Source organism: Chenopodium album, chromosome 6 (genome assembly GCF_948465745.1).
Source record: "Chenopodium album chromosome 6, dcCheAlbu1.1, whole genome shotgun sequence".
NCBI lineage: Eukaryota > Viridiplantae > Streptophyta > Magnoliopsida > Caryophyllales > Amaranthaceae > Chenopodium > Chenopodium album.
The window spans coordinates 16713839-16738844 of NC_137839.1; the positions used below are offsets into that span (position 1 = coordinate 16713839).

The 25006-nt window shown below is 35.4% G+C and overlaps 2 protein-coding genes across 2 annotated transcripts; one reads left to right on the forward strand and one right to left on the reverse strand.

Annotated features, from left to right (window-relative positions):
• The first annotated feature begins 2033 nt into the window (after positions 1-2033).
• On the forward strand, positions 2034-5002 carry LOC145634661 (uncharacterized). The gene is made up of 2 exons (XM_081686062.1): positions 2034-4493; positions 4585-5002. The coding sequence occupies exons 1-2, from the start codon at positions 2087-2089 to the stop codon at positions 4935-4937; spliced, it is 2760 nt and encodes a 919-aa protein (XP_081542188.1). The 5' UTR covers positions 2034-2086; the 3' UTR covers positions 4938-5002.
• A 2459-nt stretch (positions 5003-7461) lies between these two features.
• LOC145634662 (mRNA cap guanine-N(7) methyltransferase 2-like) lies at positions 7462-13862 on the reverse strand. Its single transcript, XM_081686063.1, has 11 exons — positions 13747-13862; positions 12857-13173; positions 12672-12766; positions 11359-11430; positions 11159-11268; positions 10814-10936; positions 10570-10662; positions 8906-8974; positions 8217-8305; positions 8021-8118; positions 7462-7764 (listed from the first exon to the last, which is right to left on the reverse strand). Exons 2-11 carry the CDS (start codon positions 13056-13058, stop codon positions 7624-7626), a joined length of 1092 nt encoding a protein of 363 aa, XP_081542189.1. The 5' UTR covers positions 13059-13173; positions 13747-13862; the 3' UTR covers positions 7462-7623.
• Positions 13863-25006: the final 11144 nt, after the last annotated feature.

Sequence of the window (25006 nt, forward strand, 5' to 3'; positions counted from 1 at the left end):
ATCTCGATTTGAAATGATCTTTGTGGGTACCCCATGGTATTTTACTACAAACTTCACATAAGCTCTTCCCAACTAATCCATGGTCCAAGTAATCACATGGTTTACTTTGTCAACCTATCCACTATTACCCAAATAGTGTCATTCCCTGCCTCGGTCTTTGGTAAGGCTCAACAAAATCCATAGAAATCGAATCCCACTTCTACTTAGGCACCTCCAAGGATTGGACCTCTCCTTGGGACCTACGATGCTCAATCTTCACTCTCTTTGAATTTTCTCAACATATATTTTCTAAATTGTAAATTATTTTGTTTCAAAAAATATATCAAATAATTCAGCGCGTCTTGTGTGCGGATGGTCACACCGTATGACCACTTATAAAAGAACAAAGTAGCCCTTGTAACACTGGCCGAGTCACCCTAGGAATACTGACGAATAACCCTTAATAATACTAACACAGTAACCTCTATAACACTAATGGAGTAATCCCTAAACATTGACCATGTAACTCCTATAACTCTAATGAAATAATCCCGAAACAATGACCAGGTAACCCTATAACACTAATGTGTTGAATAATTTTGAGAATTGGAGACAAATTTCAAGTAAATAATTGAATTACTTAGGTTATGGTGTTGTAATTTAATTATCATAGAATATTAAAGCAATTAACCTTGATTAAAGGTTGATAAAGATCAACTCAAAACTCTGGTTTGCTGCCCCTGTACATCGCCCGGTCAGCCGCCCGATCGTGGTGGTGCGCCCGATCGGGCGCGAGGCTGGGTTGAAAATTGCAATCTTCACCGCCCGATCAGGCGCGAGAATGCACTTCTGGAATTTGGGGCAGCCGTCCGATCGGGCAACAACCGCCCGATTGGGCGCGAGAAGACACCTGGAAAGGACGTCAATATCCGCCCGATCGGGCGGAAGCGGGCCCGATCGGGCGCGTGTCAGAGAGGAAGTTGAAACTGACGGTTTCGTCAGTTTTGCTTAGAGAAATCAGTTAATTTCGTGGCTTTTGAAGTGAATTAGGCTTTAATATATAAATGTTCAAAGAACATATGTTGGATACTTGAGAAAAATCAGAAACTTATTTTTCTTGAAACCTTTTTTGCAACTTTTCATCATGATCATAATTCCAAAGGCTTACTTACATTGTTTTGTAATCATCCTACTTGTGATTGCAATTGTTTCTTCATTGTATATCCTAAGTAAATTTCCGTGAAAACCTGGTTGTAGTTTAGGGTCGGAATTATACTTTTGGGAAAGTGATTCCGTTCACGCCTTGAAGTTTTCCGATTCAATTGTTTGCTGTTTTTGTGACCCTTGATCATACACAAATTCCCCAACATAATGAAGTATCCCCGGCCCTATGAAACTCTATAAGAATATTTGCAAATAATTTATGATTATCGATGATTAAAGATATTGTTGTATTAACTTTTGCGTTGATCGACAAATGTGCGAGTTAAAGTGGGGGATTTATTTTGAAAGATGAAGTAAAAAATCTCATGGATCAAAGGGCGTATGACCATACGAGGATTGATGAAACTCCGTATAACACGAAAAAAACATATAAAAAAAAGCTCTTAAGGGTTGAGAGATTATATTGTTATATACACTGGATTACACTATACATCCATGAGTATTTTGTTCTCATTTTGATGAATGCTTTTCATATAATCATCAAATGAAGAGCAAAAACTAACCTTGGATTAGTTGGATGTACAATGCATCCATGCGTATAACAAATTCTAAAAGAAGTGCAAAAAAAAAAAAAAAAAAAAAATGGTGTCTAATATTCAAAGTTGAAAGATCAAAGTCTAATCTTCTCCACAACTTGCCAACTTGCCAACTTGCATGCATGTCTCATTGTCAACACTCTCTACATCCTAATCCCTACTAATAATGACTAGTATTACGGAGTACATCTTTCTTCCAACTTTCACCTTGACTATCACTTACGTTTTTGTATATATAGTAAGTGTTTACAGAAAACCATTAATGAATTTACACCATAGTTTGTAAGAGTTATCTTTCTCTATTGTCTTTAGAAAAGTTATAGCAATTATCTTCAAACAAATTTAACATGTCCGGCTCAAGCTATGTATATAACTTAATCGTTTTCGCCACGTCTATGCTCTTGTGTTTTCAGTACTCAAAAGTGGGCGGGAACAATGAAACAGAAAGATTGGCATTGCTTGAAATCAAAGCACAAATACGCAATGATCCCTTGGGTGTCATGACCTTGTGGAATGACACCCGACACTTTTGTGAGTGGTATGGTATTACTTGTAGTCGTAAATACGACCAAGTAACAAAACTAGACCTGCATTCCAAAAAATTGACAGGTACACTCTCTTCCCATATAGGAAATTTGAGTTTCCTTACAGAGTTGAACCTTGACACCAACTTTTTTAATGATAGGATCCCGAATAGTCTAGGAAAACTAAAGAATATGACCATTTTATTTTTAGAAAACAATAGATTTTACGGCATAGTCCCTCCTTCAGTCTTTAAACTCTCGTTATTGACAAATTTGTCTTTCCTACGTAATGACTTAAAAGGTAAGCTTCCTTCAGATTTAGGCAATACTCTTCCTCGTCTTACATTCTTGTCATTAGGCTATAATCAATTCACTGGTCATATTCCAGCTTCAATATCCAATTGTTCAAATTTGGAAATTCTCCAACTCAATGATAACAAACTTCGAGGACAAGTTCCTTCTCTAAACAAGTTAGTTAGACTAACTGGCCTTGTCCTTTATAATAACAATTTAGGTTATAATCAACCTGAAGATTTGAATTTTGTTTCATCCTTGGCCAATTCTACCAACTTAGAATATTTAGAGATTGGTCGAAACAACTTCTATGGAGCTTTTCCTCAGGTCATTTGCAATTTCACATTGCTTACTTACTTGTTCTTAGATGATAACCACATATATGGTGAAATACCAATGTGCATCGAAAACTTATTAAAATTGCAACTATTTGTGGCTAATGATAACAATCTTTCTGGGGTCGTACCCCAAAACATAACCAAGCTCCAAAATCTCCACACCTTGTATTTGAATAACAACCATTTATCTGGGGTTATTCCACCATCAATCGGAAACTTAACTAGGTTGTCACGCTTTTCCCTAGCTAATAATCGAATTCAAGGACAAATACCTTCGAGTCTAGGAAATTGTACATCACTAACATCATTATATCTTGCAAATAACAACCTTACTGGCAAAATACCCTTAGAACTATTTAACCTCCCCTCCTTGTCAATCCAAGTCGATTTATCCAAAAACAAACTAGTTGGTTCTCTACCTGATGAAGTCAGACAACTAACTAATCTTCAGGCCCTTCTACTCTCGAGCAACATGCTATCTGGTGAGATACCAAACTCTATCAGTAGTTGTGTCGCGCTAGAGTACCTGTACCTAGCAAAAAACAAGTTTCATGGAGCTATTCCTGATGCATTGAGCTCATTAAAGGGTCTCGTTGAGCTCGATTTGTCATACAACAATTTGTCAGGTCCGATCCCACAGTTTCTAGAGAGTCTGCAGTTGCGATGGCTGAATATATCACACAATAACCTTGAGGGTAAAGTACCCATTGGCGGAGTGTTTAGCAATGCAAGTAATGCTTTAGTCGATAACAATAGTAGGATCTGCGGAGGCATACCTCAACTGAAGTTACCCCGCTGTAGTGTAAGTCAAAACAGTCAGAAAAGAAGTTCAGTGCAGAGGAAAAAATCGACAGTCGCAATTCTTTCTGCATTTTTTGGAGTCATTTTGCTGCTAGCTGTACTTGTGTTATTGTACATATTCTGCAAGAAAAAGAGGATTCAGGAGCCTACACCTTTTGGTAGTATGGAAAATTTTCCAAATTTGTCATACCAAACTCTGTTTCAAGCTACAAATGGGTTTTCTGCAGAAAATTTGATTGGCAGTGGTACATTCGGGGTTGTGTACAAGGGAATCCTAGTGACTGATGGATCAAGTGTTGCCATCAAGATATTTAACCTCGAGTACCGCGGTGCGTCAAAGAGTTTCATTGCAGAATGTGAGGTCCTTCGAAACATTAGACATCGAAATCTTCTGAAGGTGATAACAGCTTGCTCAAGTGTTGATCATCAAGGTAGAGATTTTAAGGCATTAGTCTATGAGTACATGGTGAATGGAAGTTTGGAAAATTGGTTGCATCTATCACGAGCAATAGATGAGGTTGAAAGCACATATCAAAGATCAAGAACCTTGAATTTTCGCCAAAGACTTGATATTGCAGTTGATGTTGCATTATCCTTAGATTACCTTCATCATCAATGTAGTGCCCCCATAGTTCATTGTGACTTGAAGCCGAGCAATATCCTCCTTGATGATGACTTGGTTGCTCATGTCGGCGACTTTGGGCTAGCCAAGATCCTCCTAGAAGGCATCAATAGCAGTCATGAAAACCAGTACAGCTCTGTTGGAGTTAGAGGAACTATTGGTTACACACCTCCAGGTAACAACTCAGCTTAATTGGTGTTATTAATATTTGCTCATAAATTCTATGTTTTCATAGTACTAATATTTGAGGCATGATCTGAAAGCAGAGTATGGTGTGGGAAATGAGGTGTCTACCATTGGTGATGTCTATAGCTTCGGGATCCTTTTACTCGAAATGTTTACAGGAATGAGGCCTACTAATGACATGTTCAAAGGCGGCTTGAGCCTGCATAGCTTTGTGAAAAGTGCTGTACCCGAAGAGATCGACACAATTGTAGATCATACTCTAATAGAAGACATAGACAAAGAGGAAGAGACCAACAAGAGTGTGATCTTGGAGGCCTTAACTTCTGTACTACTTGTAGCACTTTCTTGCTCAGCTGAAGTGCCACAAGAAAGGTTGGACATGAGTGATGTAGTTGCAAATCTATTACTAATCAGAAATAAGCTTCTTGATTAACAGGTAATGTATGTAAATCATCCCCATTAATTATGTAATAAAGCTAAAATCCATGCTTTCATCTAGTTTGTAATCTTAAATGTTTACCAATGTATAAAAAGAATGTATTACTAAAGGACTCTTCCTCTCAAACTTATACGTAGTATTACTATTAACTCAGTCCTGTTCATTAGTCATTAATCAGTTTCAATGATACAATCATCCACACGAATGGTTATATGAGCCAAATACGAGTTAGATCAAAGATAAATAATATTAGGGGACGGTCATGATTAAACACCAACTAATCATGGAACAAACATAACAGAAACAGAACTTAACCTTTTTTCTGCAAACTGCAAGATAGTTGGTTGGCGCAGCAGAAGGGTGGCTTATCCACTTTCCTTGTAAAATTGCACCAATCTAGTACACTGCGTGAGTATAAAAAGCATCCGGATATGAAGCTGTCTCAGAGTACCTGGAGGCAACTCCTGCATCCTGTCATCCAATTCCTGAACTATACTTTCACACTGGTCCCAGAACTCGTTTGGTGATGTCTTAGCACGACTCTGAGCCAAGATCAATAAGTCCTCAATAGTTTCCTGCCATCCAGGATGATTTTCTGTTCTCTTTCCTAAGAGACCAACTAAATCTGCTGCAAAAGCAGCTAAATCTGAGTCTACTTCTTCCTTGTCTTTCTCAAACTTTTCTCGTATCAGGACTAAAACCTCCTACATAATGTACTGATTTCAAAAGGTAAATAAGTACTCAAATAGAAAAGGGTGACACTACAGAACATTATACTTACCTCCTGATCATTTAAATAAAGAGGTTTCCCAAATAGAAAAGGTTTACGTACTCCTTTAGAGTTCAACTCATGGGAAAAACTTTTTACATCTTCAGGATTTCTTTGCCTTGGTGCACTTGTAACACGAAGAATGTTTTGAAAACAAGGAGATTCAGACTCCTTCAGAATTTCACAATCAGAAGCTATCTGGGGAATAAAATGTTATAATTCATATTAAACATCAACGAAAACAGAAGCAACATAGCACTGCTAAATAAGTCCATTCACAAAATTTCCATATTATCGTTGAGAAGGGGGACTAAAAACCTGTACTTCAGGAGTACAGATATCTGGACTTGGTATGCCTCCTGACTGCTCCCATGATGAAATTAAGTTCCCTGCACCATTATACTTCGTATCTATTACGTAACTGTTCTAGAAAGGTACAAATATAGAAAATTTTAATCTTTAAGAGTAAAAAAGAGTTAAAGTCCTGTTTTTATAAGTGGATTTAAGTGTTAAATTAAGATCATTGATCAAAATTGAGGTTTTGGTCACAATAGTGGTAAAACTGGTAATATGGATGTCAGTAAACTGATAATAGCTGAACTAGCATGATTTTTTTACTTTTCTGTATGAAAACTGTTATAATTATTGAGCTTTAAATTTAAATTTTCAATTTGGGTTAATTTAATGAAATTTCAATGGCATAAAACTATCTGCATTTTCATCTTGCTAATTTTACACCCAATTACATGTAATTCACTCTAAAATTTTGTTTTCAATCTTCAATTTAAAATTAGGATTCTTAATTTGGGATTGTAATCGTTAAATGTGGGTCTCATTAATGAAACTTTTGACAGAATTCATCATCCGGTATAGTAACAAAACAAAAACAAAGTAATAGGTACACCTTAGTTGTTTGTATCATATTTGACACTTCCCGCCTTTTACCCCTTTTTGTTAAATCTCATGCTCATATTAAATGACGAAATTAAAAAAACAAAGGAACTACGAATTAAAAATTTTAAAAAGTCAAACTAGAGTGAGTACCAAAAAGGCATGAAAACAGTCTCTTCTCAATTGATGAAATGATCCTTGATCATTTACTCTTACATAATTATAAACCCTTACCTGCATTCGACAAACTCGAACTCGGGTCAGCTCCAACATTCTCGGAAGACATGCTATTACGAATGTTGTTGATTAAACCTTCTTCAGATGATCTACCCTTCAAATTGATGTGAGGTTGACTGTTGGATTTATCTGAGTCTGATGATTTCTTCGAAGAGAAAAATCTGCCTTTAAACACAATCTGTCCTCAAAGGTTCAAAGACCATGTAATAATTACGAGAGAAAGAGAGAGAAATGGTCATGCACTCAGCACGTCTACAAGCATTACAACATATCCGTTGCAATTTTATTATTTTTTTTATTATTATTATTACAAAGTATTATATAGGTAAGGAAAAAAAGTCTTATTAGATGAAAATTTTACTTCGATCAATCCCATCTAAGTTCGCAAATAAGGCTCCTTAGGAGAGGGAAGGATAAAGAACTCCTTACCAAAGGGAGTCTATCCCACAATCTCATGGTTGTAAATTTGAATAGAAATGTTTGGTAAATACTACGGAGTAGTTGTTGATTACTAGTTCATATAAAATAACCAATAAGGACATTGAAATAATTTATTTTTAGCCACATACTTCTGTTAATAATAATAGAGTTATATGGTGATTTTATTGGATACTTATAAAATTATCAATAAATAATAAAAATTAAAATAAAAAATATGTGTAATTGTTGTTTGATGTACATATGAACCATCATTTACTCTCATCCTCTATGTCAGTGCAGATCAAGGTCAAAAACTCACAAGTGTAATTGATTTCAATATTCTTGCTCCATAGTTATACTGTCTTATATGACATCCGGGAAACGTAGGTCGACAGGGCCAGGACCTAAAATCCCCTTCTGATCACTGATCTTGCCAAGACCAGGAGGCGGCTCTGTTGTACCATTAAGATCATCGTCTCTCCAAGCAGTCCCTTGCCATTCTCTCTGTAACATGAAACCACCAGGTGACCATGAATGACGCCATAAAATAGCGGATCATGCTAAATCTATCAATCATGAAAAATATCATTTATATGGAAACACAATTTACACAACCATTCAGGACTACACCCATTTATCCACCAAATGGCATCCTACAATTCCTTATTTACTTTTCTCCTAATGAGATCACAATTAAAAGTCTAACTTTAACAATCTCCTGAACCTAAAAGTCACTCCTATGAAATAGTATTGTACTTGCCTCATCATAAATATGAGGTCCATCCGGTAACACCGGGGTTGTAATAGGAGGAGCCATGTCTGGATCAGGCTTTCTAAAAATAAATGTTGTATATAAACCTGGATGGAAAACGTTAAAGCTCGAATAAATATAATAGTTATCCAGGCATAATGTCAACAGAAGACAAGTATGAAAGAGGAAAGATAAAATTCATCACCTAACACATCATAAGAGCGAGGAACAAGTCTTCCACGAGGATCCACCAGATTCGGGCCAAATTTCAAAATTAAACTTCCAAATTGAGCTCTGTCACAGATAGGAAGATGCGACATTTGGTAAAATGAAAAAAAAAAAACTAGAAGTCATGAAAAAATTATAAAACAGGCCAGATAGTCAGATTTTTTCACATCGTGAAGCTGAAACAAGATAAATAAAGATGACAAGGCAGCAATACAAACCATTGGCTGTTACCAAAAACGTATGAAAAGCACAAGGGACAGCTAATAAGTCATGAATAGTATATGAAATCTGAATTAAGTCTCTAATAGTTAATGTATACTTCCTCAACCAATGACTTTGAAAATAGATATTAAGTTATTTCACTTGATTTTCCAATTGCTCTTATATGTGGCTCCATTATTTCAAGACACAACAACAAGCACTTGTTTTTCAACAGCAACAACAACTCTGACAAAGAAAAAAGGACATAATAAGACAACCAGTTGAAAAAGTTTAAAAAAAGGAGTGTAAAGTGAGAAAACGAAAGAGATTCTTTCAAAATACAAAAATAAAATAAATAAAAAGGGGTATATTAGTTTTGCAAGTATAACACAGTATCTTACACACACACAAAAAAAAAAAAAAAAAAAAAAAAAAACCGAGATTCCAAGGAGGACATAATTGTACCTGTTATCATCATAAAACTCGGTTAAATTCTGAATCTCTACATACTCAAGACCAGCTTCTCTAGCCAACCTGAGGTCAAAACAACCAAATTAGTTAGGGTCTTAGTATAACTGTCAAAACGGTTTGACAGTTCGGTTTCGGTTCGGTATTTAATCCGGTCGGTTTGGAATCGGTTTAATTGTCTCACGGGTCGGTTTTGGTTCGGTTTAAATAGTTATCGGTTCGATTCGGTTTCGGTTTATTCTTAAGCGGTTTTAATTCGGTTCGGGTTGTAAACAGTTCGGGTAGTAAACGGTTCGGTGCAGACGGGTTCCGGATTGTTAACGGTGCGGTGTAAACGGTTTTTATCCCGGTTCAAACAGTTTCGGGTTGGAAACGGTTTCAGGTTAGAAACAGTTCGGTTCTTTTTTTGTTCAGTTTATAACTGGTTCGGTTCTTTTTCGGTTCAGTTTTTAACTGGTTCGGTTCTTTTTCGGTTCAGTTTATAACTGGTTCGGTTCTTTGATTGTTTAACCACTTTAACATTATTCATATCGGTTCCATTTCAAGTTTACTAAATTATAGTTGAATCTGAATTTAAACATAGCCTAATAGTATATTCATGTCACTAGCACACTCCCGTCTTTATTTCATTATTACTCACAGAATCAATGTAATCATATGCTTAATAGTCTATGTGAATTAATTTTATTTATTACGCCTTCGGCCAAGCCTTGGTACTTAATATTACAAGTTTTTTGTTCATTTGGTTTCATCACCTCAAATGTATACATGACTAGAGGCAGTAGTGTTGCTAATAGTTTGAGGCAGGGCCTGAGCCTGCTTGTTTTGCTCTTCTTTGTGAACACTGATTATCCTTAAGACCTTAATGAATGATTTGCCTTGCTATTTAAAAAAAACTATTCTAAGATTTCTAATATTTAATCCATTTAATTATATCCCCGTCAAAAAAAAAAAAAAAAAATCCATTTAATTATATAAAAAATTTTGTAAACGGTTCGATTTAGAAGCGGTTTGGTTCATAAACGATTCGGTTTATAACCTGTTCGGTTTACAATCAGTTCGGTTTTTAAATGGTTCGGTGCAAACGGGTAGCAGTTTGCTAACGGTTCGGTGTAAGCGGTTTTTTTGCCAGTTTAAACGGTTCTTTTTCGGTTCGGTTTTCTTTCAGATCGGTTTATATTCGGTTCGGTTTGTTAACGGGTTCGGTTCTTATACGGTTTAACATTATTCGGGTCGATTCGGTTTCGGGTTTACTAAAATACGGTTCGGGTCGGTTTTCGGTTTCAAAAAAATCGGTTTTTAATCGGTTCGGTTCTCATTTGGGTCGGTCGGTTTCGGGCAGTTAAACGGTTTCGGTTTGAAATTTGACAGCACTAGGTCTTACGGATCTAAATCAAGTGTCATCTTCCACGTTGTAAGAGTGCGGTTAGGTTTCAATCGGCACCTTAAGGATTAATTATAAAAAAAGAGATCGGTGGACATTGCTGGACTATAGTATCCACCACCCGCCCCCACTCTACCCCCCTACTCTCCCCCACCCCCACCCCCACCCCCCCCCCCAAAAAAAAAAAAAAAAAAAAACTGAATATCAAAAATAAATAATAAAGGACCGGCCAATATGAAGTAAATATTGATAATTAGCTTAGTTGCCAAGAATCTACCTGATAAAGCTTGGGAAATGAACTAGGCAATGTGTTTCTGCAGAGTTATCACTAGCAAACTTCAGCTGGTATTTCTTTCCAAACAAGGGGAACCTATATAATTAGAATGATGAATAAGTCAATGACAGAAGACATACTTTCTTCATTTTCTAAAAACCAAAAAAGAACAAGGGCAACTTTCTTTTTGTTTGTACTAATAAGCAAAACTAAACAAGCAAACAAAAGCATCATTATTTAGGCATACTTTTCTTCCTCCACCTCAAAAGTAATCATGTAGCTCTCTGATCGAATGCAGTTTGGTACAATGTTTGGCTTCATTCCACCACTTTTGTTGTGGTATGCTTCAACATTTTTTTGATACTTTGCCCTGTAGTGAAATCAGCAAAGTACAAGAAATGCTAAGGATAAATAACCAACAGTTAAAAGAGGCTCATACAGGCAAGAAATATTGTAATCTCACCAATTCTAATTTTACAAAAGAGCATCATTTTAATCACAAATAAAAAGAGGGTGGCACAATAGCAGTAAAAATACAAAAGGAGTTTCTAGAGAAAAAGAAAAGAGGACCTCTGCAAGCATAATTTCATACCATATCATGGAGGAGTCAGGAGTGATTCCTAAAAAGTAACCCCCTGGTTTCAGCAAAGATGAAACATTATGCAGAAGAATCCTTGCTCTATCTTCAGATGTGAAGCATATCTGCAAAACATGTAAGATGTAGCTAAAATCAAACAAATAAAGCCAAATTGTGCTTAGCCAATCTCAAAACCCAAATTTCAGGTTATAAACCTGTAAGTGCTGCATGCAGCAAACAATATCAACTGTGTTGCACATGTCCAGCAAATGTGGTTCCAGAATTTCCTATCAAGGTGATCAAAGATCAGAAAATTTCATATAAAGATATTATAACTAAAGCAAGAAATTTTTACTACCAATGACAGCACACAGCAAATGAAAGAAAAAAACATTCAGAATATTAATAATGATAAATCAATCTGTATGATCAGGTACATTTCAGACTATGGGCTCTTTCTTGATAATGTAACAAAGTTTCAATTTAATAGACATCACACACAAAACAATTTTATATAAAATCTTTAAAAAGAAGACTGAATTGTAGTCAGCAAGAAATTACGTGGTAAGAAAATATCAGCACAAAGATATGATTCATCTGGACATTTTTAGCAAATATATTTGCGGTTACCAGAAATATTAAGAAGAAAACTCATATGACACATATACAAGAAGGATTTTATTCCTTTATGATCCCATTCTTAGAGAAGTCAAACTTCAGTTATGAAGATTGAAGAAAACCCCAATCAGTATTATCACAATTTTACTTTATAAAAATAAAATGAGCTTACTTCTTCCCCGAAATAAATCACGCGCTAATCACTCATAGAGATTAAAAACAAGAGTTCCACTACATCAGAAAAATAACTTATCTAAATTTTTAAGCCCTATAATTCCCCATCCTGATTTTATTGTTCATAAGTGAACATGGCTTATCAGGGGAATGCATTCGAGACTAAAAAAAAGCTTTTAAAGCACACCTCTAAAGTAGCCTTGTATACATCAAGTCTATTGTATGAGTAGAACATTTTATGCAATGTGCATTGTACACTTTCAAGAATTAATGGGCTCCTCTAATTGCCTATAGATTGACTCGATATTAATTTGTACAACCCATCCAAGTCTTGTAAGCATTCTTGTCAAGTAATAAAAACTCTTTGTTCTACAACACTTTCAGAGTTCCAGCACACAAATCAATCCTTTAGAACATCTTGCCTAGTTAGGCATCGAAATCTTTGAATTGAAACGAAAAGCAAGTAAGCAGCATGTTTGACTAGCAACAACAAGGTATTCAGTTGAAATGCAACATGGGAATTTAGTTTGTCAAATAGTACACCTAATAAAACATTATCTTCAATTAATATCCAAGTTCAATAAAGATTATTTACAACAGAAAATTACTACAATCGATTAAGAGATCATTGTGGAGAAAAACATAAAAATAAATAAATATATCAAGCCTCGTAACATCAGCATATCCTTAGTATATAATACAAATTGAAACAAGGCTAAAAAGAAGAGAGAATTACTGTGCAAGGATCAAGCTCAAAGAACTGTGAAGTATATGCTTTACGCTGACTCTCCCACTCCGCTTGAACTTGGCTTACTCCAGAAGTTTCCACATCTTCAAAATTCAAAATTATTGGTTCAAATTAATGCAACCATTAGTAGTAAAGAAAGCAAAAAACTTGGCAATGCAAAAGAAATTAGATACCAATCCCAATGTAATGACCAATTAGAGCATCATCAAATTTCTCCACATCTGATACTTGGCCACAAAACAACTCACACACGGTAGCATAAGGGAAGAGGAAGATCTTGAATAGAGCAGTTTTAGCAAAGTCAAAGAGACGCTGGTGGGTGTGAGTGGTTTCCATTGTTGTTATCTTAGGTGTAACTGCTGCAAATCCCGCCATTCTACTGTCCAATGTCACACACTCTAATTAAGCACCCGTTTCAGGGCTCTCTCATTACCCGTATAATCAAAGGTACTTGATACACGAATGATCGTTATACGCAACCGATTGTACCCTACAAGGTATAACCATAGGAATTACTCAATAACTCGAACATACTAAATACAAGAATAATCATTAGTATACAACCATTGTACACTGCAAGAGACTCCCACAAATTAATGAACATATAAATATATAATATACATTATACAAGTATGATTTAAACAGAAAAACAAATAGCAAAACCATTTCACCTTGATAAAATAAACAAAACACACATAAATTCATGAATATGTAAATCATAATGTAATGTGATTATCATCACATTTCATTTTATAAAATTGACATAAAACATCTTACAATCTTTACAAAAGTTATTTAAAGAATTGACTAAATAAGTGGTATTAATAATGTCTACTACAAACAATCCCTCAATTAAGCCTAAACAATCAACCATTCTTGAGGTACATATCATTCAACTAAAGCATTCCAATTTCAAATGAACTAAATAAAACCTAACAATGAATGTTAAAAACAGATTAGCAAGAATAATTTCAAATAATTAATTGAGTTGGTATAATTAAAATGCTGGAAATCAGTAAAATTGAATCAAAAACCCTAAGAAAGATGGAAGTGAAGCGTTCACCTGGTGGCTGGGTGGTTGTCGACGGTTGTTTTCCGGCGCGACGGAGAAGTATTAAGAGTGGAGAGGATGCGACAGAATTTAAGAGGAAGACTGAGTCTTTTTTTTTTTTTTTTTTTTGAACAAGAGTTGAGTTGAGACAGAACTCTTCGGTCATTTTTACGAGCCACACCTTTTTTTTTTTGTGAAATAAAGTTATTCGAATTAGGAAATTTTTTAAATTACCACCAAAAAATATAACCATTTTCGAACTAACCATCCGTTTAATTTTTTATTTTAAATTATCACCCATTAAAATTAAATAAATGCTCAGATTACCACCCATTTTAAAAATTCGATGGATTTTCTGTCTGTGGACCCCACCTAACGCTTATTTTTACCCTTTAGAATGATTTTTTTTCCCGAAATTTCTCTTAAAAAACGCTCTCCTAAATTCAATTCACATTTTTCTCTTTGAAATTTGGTAGAATTTGGTGAAGGAAATGTGAATTAAAGTTTAGAGAGCATTTTTAAAGAGAAAAATCCGAGAAAAAAATCAGTCAAAAGGGTCAAAATAAGTGTTAAGTGGGGCCGACAGACGGAAAATCCACCAGATTTTTAAAATGGGTGGTAATATGAGCATTTATTTAATGTAAGGGGTGGTAATTTAAAATAAAAAATTAACCTTCGAATTATATTCAAAATTCAATCCAATCACAATCAAATTTATAATGTAAATCTTTCAAAAAAAAAATTGTAATGTGAATTGGATTGAACATAAAGGGGTTGTTTAGGATTTTCGATGTTGGTTGATTTGACCGGCTAGAACTATTAGTTGTATGGATTGACTTTTTAAGTTGTTTGTTTAATCTAGTTGTTTACAAATAAAAGTGTTCGGGCGTGTTCGCCAAAAGTAGTTGTGTGAGTAGATGTTAGTTCTAGTAGTAGATGTTAGTTCTAGTAGTAGCTGTCAGCTGTACATAAAGATGGGCACGGGCCGTGCCGGCACGTGGGCGGCACGGGCCCGGCACAGCACGGTCTCCGGCACGGCACGGCACGGCGGCCCACCTGTGGGCCGTGGGCCGTGCCGTGAACAAAATTCTGGGATCCGGCACGGGCACGGCACGAGGCACGACGGCTGGCACGTGGGCCGACACGCCGGCACGGCATGGCACGAGGCCCGCAAGGCACGTACGATTTTTAATTATCATTAATTTTTTTGTATTATTGATTTATCGTATCGGCTACCAGCATATAGTAAAATAAGTTATACTTCAATTTTTTGTGTTTTCAGATTATCGCACTCGTATATTTTTTTTATTATATGCATTGTTGTTAATTGCTAAATTAATAAAATTGTTTTTATTTGTTTATATAACTTAAACATAATTAGATAAATAATTTATATAACCCAAATTAAAATAAAGTTGTTCAAAAAATCAAAAACAAAACATATTAACGTTAACATAAACATAAATTAATCACATTATTTATATAAAATTAAGTTGTACTGAAAAATATATATATATATCGTTTTTTATTTACATTTATTTTATTTAAAAAAAAAAATTAAAATGGCACGGTTTGGCCAGCGGCCCGGCACGGCACGGCCCGCAAGGCATGTGGGTCGTGCCGTGTCGTGGGCTGGGGTGTGCCAACTTCAGGCACGGCACGGCACGACCCCCACCGCGGCACGGCCCGTTGCCCATGTTTAGCTGTACACCTAGCTGTTAGCTGTGAATGTTTTAATTTTTAATAGTAGTGTTCGGTAAACTAGCTGTTGATTTTCTAAATATTTTTAAATAATAAATTTTTTTTCCGAAAGAATAAAAAATTATTATTTCATTATTGCATAAATTATAATTATATTATGAGTGATTTCCATGAATAATGTGAGAAAAGAACAAAATTCCATAAATACGCTACATTTTAATTGAATTCCCGACGTACTATCCACATCAGCAAGTGTAATTTTTTTTTTTTTTTTTTTTGCCAAATTAAAAACAAAACCTCTAGGGCTTGTTTGGCATCAGTTTTGGTTTTCAGTTTCCAGCTTTTTTGAAAACCAAAAACCAAAAACAGGAAACAAGAAAAAGGTGTTTCCACTTTTCTATTATCAGTTTTCAAAATTATCATGATTTTAATAAGTTTAAATGATTTCTGATTCATTATGAGGCATATATCATATACTTTTAAAAACCAAAAAACAGGAAACCACAGTAATGCCAAACGAACCCGAATTAGCGGTTTCATGTAATGTAAAATCGCTAGTTGAATTAGCGGTTTTATGTACAGTAATATTGATTGGCTTGCTCGAGTAAGTGGGTGAAAAAATAAACCGCTAATTGAATTAGCGGTTTAGTTAAATAAACCGCTAATTGAATTAGTTGTTTAGTTAAATAAACCGCTAATTGAATTAGCGGTTTCAAGCTTTTAATTTTTTTTTTTAAAAAATCAAGTTTACAAAAGATGACGTGGACAGTTCACCGGGAATTTTATTAAAATGTAGCGTATTTATAGAGTTTTATTCTTTTTTAACATTATCTAAGGAAATCGCTCTAATTTGGATTTTATTTCCAAATTTTGATAAGTATTAGAACAGTATTTCAAAATTGAAGGTTAAAAAACAAATTTGGATTTTATTTCCTAAAATTTTGGATAAAAATTCTACACTTAATTTTCGAAAAAAAAAAATCCCACAGTTATTCAGACGTTAGAACTTTTAACTTTTGGCAAAAGCTACTTGAAACACTAAAAGCTACTTTCATGGTCATCACTACCTTGCCGAACATCCTTAATTTTTATCAAATAGCGTTTTGACCAAGTCAAAAAGCTACTAATTCTAGTGTCGAACACGCCCTTTGCCAAAATTAATTGTGGCATTTAACTGATTATTAAATGATAAAGTGGACCAATAAGCTAAAAGTCAATAGAAAAAGCCAAGGGTCTGTTCGCCGTTAGCTTTTAAGGTAGTTGTTACCTTTTATACCTAGTCAAAACACTACCTTAAAATAATATTAGTGTTTGGAAAAATAGTGTTTTAACTAGCTGCTAGAGGTAGAGGTAGCTGTTGTTGAAAGCTTTTGAAATTTTAAAGTAGCGTTCAATCTTATTTTTCAGTTTTATTTATTTTGTTTATTTTAGTTTTTCTAATGAACATACTATCTCCGTTAATTATTATGTGCAATTTTGGAATATTTTATATCTCACAAATAATACCCCAAAGTTGCGCATAATTAATAATTACGGAGGTAGTATTTTTTTTTTAGTTTTTTTTTATCTTTTTTACTTTGTATTATTTGTTTCATTCAACCATAATATCAAGTTTTCTACTCCATATCCTTTTTTTTCTTTTTCTTTTCTTTCATTATAATGAGTATTTTTTTTCTATCTTATTTTTTAAATTGATTGCTTAATAGCATTATATATTATACCACATAATATTTATAATTATCAAACATATGATAAATAAAAATAATAATAATGTCTTTTATAGTTTCAATCCGTACTTTTACCAAACACTCACTTTATGAAGCGCTACTTTCACAGCTGACCTCTAACAGCTACTACTTCACAGGTCACAGCTACCCCTAAAACTAACAGCTACTTAAAAGCTAATTGCCAACAAATACAACTAGTTTTGCCGAACAGATCCTAAAACTATTAGCTTATAACTTTTGGTTGAATAGTCAGCTTAAAAGCCAATAACCAAACATACTCGTATTTTTTTGTTGTTTGACCAAAATAAAAAGTCAAAATTAGGCAAAAAACTATTTGTCAAACACCCCCAAATTTTTTAAAATTTGGGTATCTTAAAGAGTTTAAATTGAAAGTGTTTTGATGTTTATATTAAATTAATAATAATAATAAATAAATCCAAACTTAATGCCTTTTACATAAAGGGGCTACTAAATTAATTTTGGTATAACTCTCTCTCTATCTAGAAGCGTAGTCATCGGGGGATAACCTCGTCACCTTGGTGATTGGGGCTCCGGGAACTCATTTCCGGCGAGAGCGAGCGTTTCTTTTCTTAAGGTTTTTCATTCTAAAGCATTTGTATTAGCTTTAATTTGTCAATTGTTCGTTCAAGTTATCAAGTTTAAGTGAGTTTTTTTGTTCCAAAAGTTAGCAGATCATGTCAATGAATTCTTCTTCAGAAATGGAGGTGGAATCAGCTGAAGAATTGGATTTAATCCAAAGATCAGTTAAGAAGTTAAATGAGGAGCAAGCTCATCCAGCTGCTGAATGCCCACAGAATAATTTAGGTAGTAACGCAGGGGAAGAGGAAAGGGATACTATCATGGAGGAGGACGAGCAACCACCACATGAAAAAGATTCCACCCAGTTCCCTGAGATGCTCAAGGCTGATGCAAGACAAGTTTGAGGGATGCAGAATCAGAGTCAAAAGGAAGTTAGAACCACCAGTTTTAGAGAAGCAGTGGTTAAGTCATCACAATGGTTTGCGGAAGCAAGGAAAATAATGATTAACTCATTAGAATGGGAGGATGGGGAAGAGGATGTCACAACCTATAGAATTCAGTTAAGTTCCCAAAAGAAAAAATTAGAGCATTACGCAAGCCATGGGAACTGACATTGATCAAATGTTTGGGAATTAACGTAAGGGCCGAATTCATGGGACAAAGAGTTAATCGTATGTGGAATCCAAGAGGAGGATTGGAGACAATTGAGATGGATAAAGGGGTGTACTTATTCAGATTTAGCCTGCAAGATGATTTAGAGAAAGCTTTGTTCGGGGGACCTTGGTGTAGGCGTCGCTCAAAGTGCGCCTACGTTAAAGCATGTGTGAATATGCTTGGCACTCATAGGAAGTGGGAAGTGACATAATACGATTAGGGACAAGGAAAGTAGGGAGTCGCCAACAAGTTTTTAAGGAACTTGTAAACCGTTCACGGATCATAAAAGGCAACCACGATAAAGGGACAACGATAGACAACAACGATTGACCCGTGAAGGTTACACCCCATTCATAATCCATGAGATTACTAACTCCATATGGTTCGGAACCACAAAAGGAGGATCGGGGATGATGGTACGAAGTGAGTCATGGAGTCACATTCGCCCGTATTGGCCTCTACTCGATTCTTATAGTGAAAAGTGATTCCTGCGATCTCAAATGCATACAAACAAAATATTCAATTCGCTTCAAACTATTATTTAGCTAAATTGGTTGAATATTAATGCAACACATAATTCTAAAATATTTGTGATCACTTGAATCAAACAACAAGATTAAAAAGGAACCTAAACCGGTTGTCCAAATTATCTTATTAGTCGTGATTTTTAATTACATATTCCCTTTAACATGCAATATGGGGATCATAGTAACAATAATAGAATTAACATTAATGTTGGAAGCAATATAACAATAATAACATTAATCAAATCAAATATAAAATAACCTAATTATGATACTAGCAATAAGAAAAAAAAATAGGAGTAATTAAATTAATTAATTACTCACATTCCGCGCGTACCTTTAAATTGCTACATCATGAATAAATTGTTAGTAATTTCAATAAAAATATAAATCAAACGGAAATTAAATTAAATTAAAAGTAGAGTTTATTTGGTCCAAATCCTCAGTTAATTCTACCTATCACGCCTTGGTTAAAGTATAGAACTTCAGGTATTGTATGGACTCCTTGGAGTGCTTAAAGGAAGAAATAGTGAAAGAATGGGGATGGCTAGTGTTTAGTCTAAAGAGGGAGAAGAGAATTATTTGATGATCAAGATTGTTGATCCTTGAAAAAGGGAAGATATGAGCTCTATTTATAGAGAAAAAAGAGGGGGCGAAGAATCAAGAAAAGATCGAGTTCGAATCGGATTAAAACTCTTGCGATAGACAGCAGTTTTTGCGGTTTTTGTTTTTATCATATCTTTTGATCCAGAAATCGGAATAAGATGAATAATATATAGTTGGAAAGCTCTTGAATTCTACTTTCTAACACAATTAAAATAAAATTAAAATATTTTATATAATAAAATATATGACGGAAATAGTGAGACGGTGTCAGTTTTGGATAGAGTTTGACATTTTATTCATATCTTTTCCGTTATAGCTCGGAATTGATATTATAATATATCATTGGAAATATAATTTCAAGGGATATTTAACCATATAAAATTTGGATAAAAAACATGAGGAACGAAAATAATATATGTCTATCTTTGAACGTCTTTCAATTCGGATAGAAATAGGACTTTAAAAAAAATGAGTTTTATTCAAATTCAAACCCTTTAATCTTATCTTTTCAAAAAGGATAATTAAGATATTTTAGAAACTTATAGAAGATTCTAATTAATATTAATTGGTTTAGGAATGGGATTAAATAATTTGGGCCCTCCACATGATCATTGGGTCGTAGGTCTGGTGGGCTTAGGTTCGGTTTGGGCTCGGTTTAATATTTTGGCCATAACTTATTCGTTATAACTCGGATTTGGGCTTATAATATATCTTTGGAAATCTCTTTTAAAGCCCCATCCAAATATTTAATCATTGGACCCAGATTATGGACCAAAATAAACTGGATCAAACGTTTTTATAAAAAGGACACGAAATGAATGATTTTAAAGGACACGAAATGAATTATTTTGGGTTTAAAGGCACGAAAAAGAGGAAAATAAGTTATGGTTTGGGGAAATGGGCTAGAAGTTGGGTTGGTTTATGAAATGGAAATATGGATTTAAGCACTCCAAGAATTAAATACTCAACCCGACCAATAATGGCGGTGAAAGGTTGTTCATCATCGGGTTTGGTTTTGGGGAGACATTTTTAGGTGTCTACACTTGGTTTCTTCTAGATCACTATCTCATGCTATCTAAATGGAGGCCAAATTTCATACCATCCACGGAAAGTTTCCACTCTATGTCAGTTTGGATCCGTTTTCCAGAGCTTCCTGTGGAATATTATGAAAAAGATGCATTGTATGAAATAGCAGGGGTGGTTGGCAAGCCTATCCGAGTTGATTACTCGACGGATAAAATAAGCAAATGTAGATATGCTCGGTTATGCATAGAAATCGAACTCAAAAAACCCTTAATCACAAGAGTTTGGGTGGGTAAAGCTTGGCAAAAAATTGAGTATGAAAAAATTCATCTCCTTTGCTTCCAATGTGGAAGAGTGGGTCACACAAAGGAACAATGCATCGACAGAGAGAAGCTAGGGGCATCCACACCCAGGGTGACCACACCAGCAGAGATGTGCATGCCTCAACTAGCCGAAACAGGGGTAGCTTTAGCCGCAGGGGATAATATAGACAATGAGGCGTGCAAGAGAGATAAGTTAGCAAAAGAAACAATGTTACAACAAGGCAACGAAACACAAAATAAATCAGCAGAGTATGGGCCTTGGATTTTGGCGGCATCGAGGAAAAAAATATATAAAAAGGATGAAAAGGGCAAAGTTGGTAAGGGAGAGGGAAGTCAGAGGATCACTAAAGAAAATAAAGGGAAGAAGCATGGGGAACCAGTGAGCCGCCAACAACAATCTAGAAAAACTCAATGGAATGTTTTAACTGTAGAAGGAGAAATTAATTTGGAAGAAAGCAACAATATTGGGAAGGACAAATCAACTGCTATACACTCTCAGAAATTAATTCTTGAAGAGAAAACAACTACATCGAAAATCATGAATAGGAAGGTAGTGAGTTCCCAAGGCTACTCTTACCTACCTCTGCTATTCAAAAACCTAATTCTCTGCCAACATCCCTACAATCTTTCAATTCAACTCCCTCTCTAACTTTTCACCAGCCTTCAACATTCCTGAATCTCTCTGAGTCCACCCATGGAGAATGTTCGGAGCCATCAGAAGGAACAAACTTAGCCCCGAAACCCAATGCTGCAAATGTCAGTGACCAACACCAACCCTCACCCTCAATCATCCTTCCCAATAGTCAATCGGTTCCTGACCCGATCACCTAACCTTCAACAAATAGCACCAACCGTCTTGCCACAAACCCTAACATCGAACCAGGACAGGAACTTGCAGCCATCTTCACTTTGCCAGGTCTCACCGCCGTCTCAAACTCAACATCTATTCCCCACATTATCAACCCCCAACCCTTTGGCCGGTGTTAGCAACTCGACCTCTTCAGACGGAACGACTCAATGTAATGAAGGAGGGGTTGAGGCTAATATTGGCGCAACACATACCCCCATCCCAATCAGATTACGGAGCGGAGTTGTTTCCGCTAGAGCCACCACCAAAAAGCCCCCCGACCTACCATATGCAATTCGCAAACGTCCACATAAACTTAATGGAACCATCAAGTCTCCTCGTTGTTTTAGTTCCACAGAAGGAAGTAGTGGGAGCGTCACTGAATTTCAATTATGTACCGACAGGGAATCTAGTCCCAGAAATCAGGTTGAATGCTTCTCCTTTGTCAATGGAGGATGTGTGGGCAATGGAGAAACTACACCTATGGAAGGATTAGGTGGATATTCTTCCGCAAATGAATGACAGAGCAAAGAAACTTGGGATTTTTCCAGCCATTACATTCCCAACAGTCGATATGAAGATCATTATTTGGAATGTAAGAGGTGCGGCTAGTAAGGATTTCATTCCTCATGCTAGGGAGGTGATTAACACTCACCACCCCGAAGTGCTTATTTTACTGGAAACAAAAGCTTCTAATAAATGTGCTGCTAACACAAGTCGGAGGTTAGGGTTCGAGGACCACAGAACTATTCAACCTGATGGATTAAAAGGGGGAATTTGGGTGATGTGGAAAAATCCAGCCTTTTTGGTTGACTTTGTAACGTAGCCTCCGCACGTTTTTCACGCACTCTTCAAATTTTCCCCCTACTCGGAGGAAACTTTAGTCACGGGAATTCATGCACCTTCAGCAACTAGAGACAAAAAAAACTATGGAATAGTATGATGGACAGTATTCCGCCTTCTCAGACGCCCAGACTGGTGGTGGGTGATATGAACGAGATCACTCGTCAATCGGAAAAAGTCGGAGGTCGCCCTGTCACAAATAATCAAGGCCAAGTGTACGCTGAATGGGTTGAAATGGAGGGTCTCATTGACCTAAATTTTAATGGCCCAATGTTTACATGGAACAACGGACAGGAAGGCTTAAACTTGATTTGAGAAAGACTTGACAAAGCTTTGGAAAATGCAAAATGGATGGAGAGTCACCCCAATACTCAGGTATATCATCTTCCTAGGACGTATTCCGACCATTGTCCAATTTTGGTTGATTCTAATCCTATTAAAATTAAGGGCAATCATCCGTTTAGATGTAAAGAAGCTTGGATAGAAAACCCTAATTTTCAAGATTTCTTTAACTATGCGTGGGGTTTAGGAAATAATAATTTTATTAGGTCAAAAAATAGCTTTATTAAGGAAGTTAAAAACTGGCATGCTAATGCTTTTAATATTTCCCTTAAACATAAAAAGCTATTATTTGCTCGAATTGAAGGCATTCAAAAAGCTTTGTGTAATAGATACTCTAGGTTCTTGATTAACTTGGAGAAGGATCTGCTCAACCAACTTAATAATATTCTTAAACTCGAAAGGATCACTTGGGCTCAAAAAGCGGGTGTTGATTGCGTAAATATGGGGATTGGAATACAAAATACTTTCACATCCTTGCTAGGGTTAAAAATAGTAGGGGAAAAATCATGAGTCTTAAAAATGATGATGGGGTGTGGGTTTCGGATCAGGGAGAGCTTCAACAATTGTGCGTTAACTACTTTAAAAATATTTTCTCCTCGAAGCAAAAGTCGTAGCCTAGATGTGTAAACTTCCTGCCTAACTCAATTATTAGTGATGCTGATAATCAGTTTTATGCAGAAAAGTTTCTGAAATGGAAATTTTAGGAGCTTTGAAGGCTATGGCTCCAATGAAGAGCCCGGGCCCTGATGGAATACAACCAATATTCTACAAAAAATATTGGGATACCATTAGGACCTCGGTCACTTCCTTGATTGTTTCTTGCTTTGAATCTGGTAACATTCCTAAAGAGATAAATGAATCTTACATAGCCTTAATTCCTAAAAATTCCCATCCTACCAACATGAGTGAATTTAGGCCGATAGGGTTATGTAACTCCATTTACAAACTGATCACTAAAATTATCTCTAATAGAATTAAACCAATTCTTGGGGATCTTGTTAAATCATGTCCAATCAAGTTTTGTTGAGGGTAGAACCATTGATGAAAATGTACTAGTTATATATTAAGGAGGTAGCCCATCTCTTTAAGAAAGCTAGTAAAAGAAAACTTATGGCCTTTAAAATTGACATTTCTAAAGCTTATGATAGTTTGGAATGGGGTTTTATTAGGGAAACCTTGTTGGGTATGAATTTTCCGGATACCCTTGTCAAACTCATTTTAAATTGTATCACTTCTTCTTCCATTTCTATTCTTTGGAATGGAAATATCACGGGGAGTTTTTCCCCTTCTAGGGGAATTAGACAAGGGGATCCACTCTCCTCCTACATTTTTGTTCTTTGTCTTGAAAGACTATCGCTCATGATTGAACATAGGCGGAGAGGTTAGCCTTTCACATCTATTTTATGCGGATGACGTCTTTCTTTTTGAAAAAGCTTCAATTGAAAATGTAAATGTCATAAAGGATAATGTAGACACCCATTTGTGTCTCCCCAAAACCAAACCCGGTGATGACTATACCTTTCACGTAGAATCATAATCGAATGAAGCGAAAGTGTGGAAAGTCTAGTGTTGCGGAAAGTTTTAATTTCTTTTCTCTTCTCTCTGTTTTTGAAAACTTATTTTAAGAAAACAGTCAATCCAGTTTTGTTGGTCCATGATAAGGATCCAATAATGGTGTAGTTGGATGGGGTTTGAAAAGACCTTTCCAACGATATATTATAAGCCCAATTCCGATGAATATCGAGGAAGTTATGGCCAAAATACTAAACTAGGCCCGATTTGGTTTTTATATGCGGCTCAATGATCTAGAGGAGGGCCTATTATTAATTATCATTCCTAAATCTATTAGGATTGATTATAGTCTTTTAGAATACTCTAGAAGGTTCTTTTAAATCCTAATGGAGTTAGGATTGATAATTATGTTTTAAAGAGTTTGAAATTGAATAAAACTACTCCTTTTAAGAATCCTTGTTTTGTACGAAGTGGAATATATTCAGATTATATTTTCGTGCCTCATAATATTTATCCAAATTTTATATGGTTGGATAGATCTTGAAATTATATTTCCAATGATATATTATAATATTAAATCCGAGTTATAACGAAAATGATATGAATGAGACATGAAACTCTATCCAAAAC

Excerpts from the sequence above, each read along its gene's own strand:
- LOC145634661 (XM_081686062.1), top strand. The coding sequence starts at position 2,087 with ATGTCCGGCTCAAGCTATGTATATAACTTAATCGTTTTCGCCACGTCT. Across the intron at positions 4,494-4,584 it reads TATTGGTTACACACCTCCAG|AGTATGGTGTGGGAAATGAG; the intron begins GTAACAACTCAG and ends ATCTGAAAGCAG.
- LOC145634662 (XM_081686063.1), bottom strand. The coding sequence starts at position 13,058 with ATGGCGGGATTTGCAGCAGTTACACCTAAGATAACAACAATGGAAACC. Across the intron at positions 11,269-11,358 it reads GCTGCATGCAGCACTTACAG|ATATGCTTCACATCTGAAGA; the intron begins GTTTATAACCTG and ends CATGTTTTGCAG. Across the intron at positions 8,306-8,905 it reads GAGTTTTATGATGATAACAG|AGCTCAATTTGGAAGTTTAA; the intron begins GTACAATTATGT and ends TATCTGTGACAG.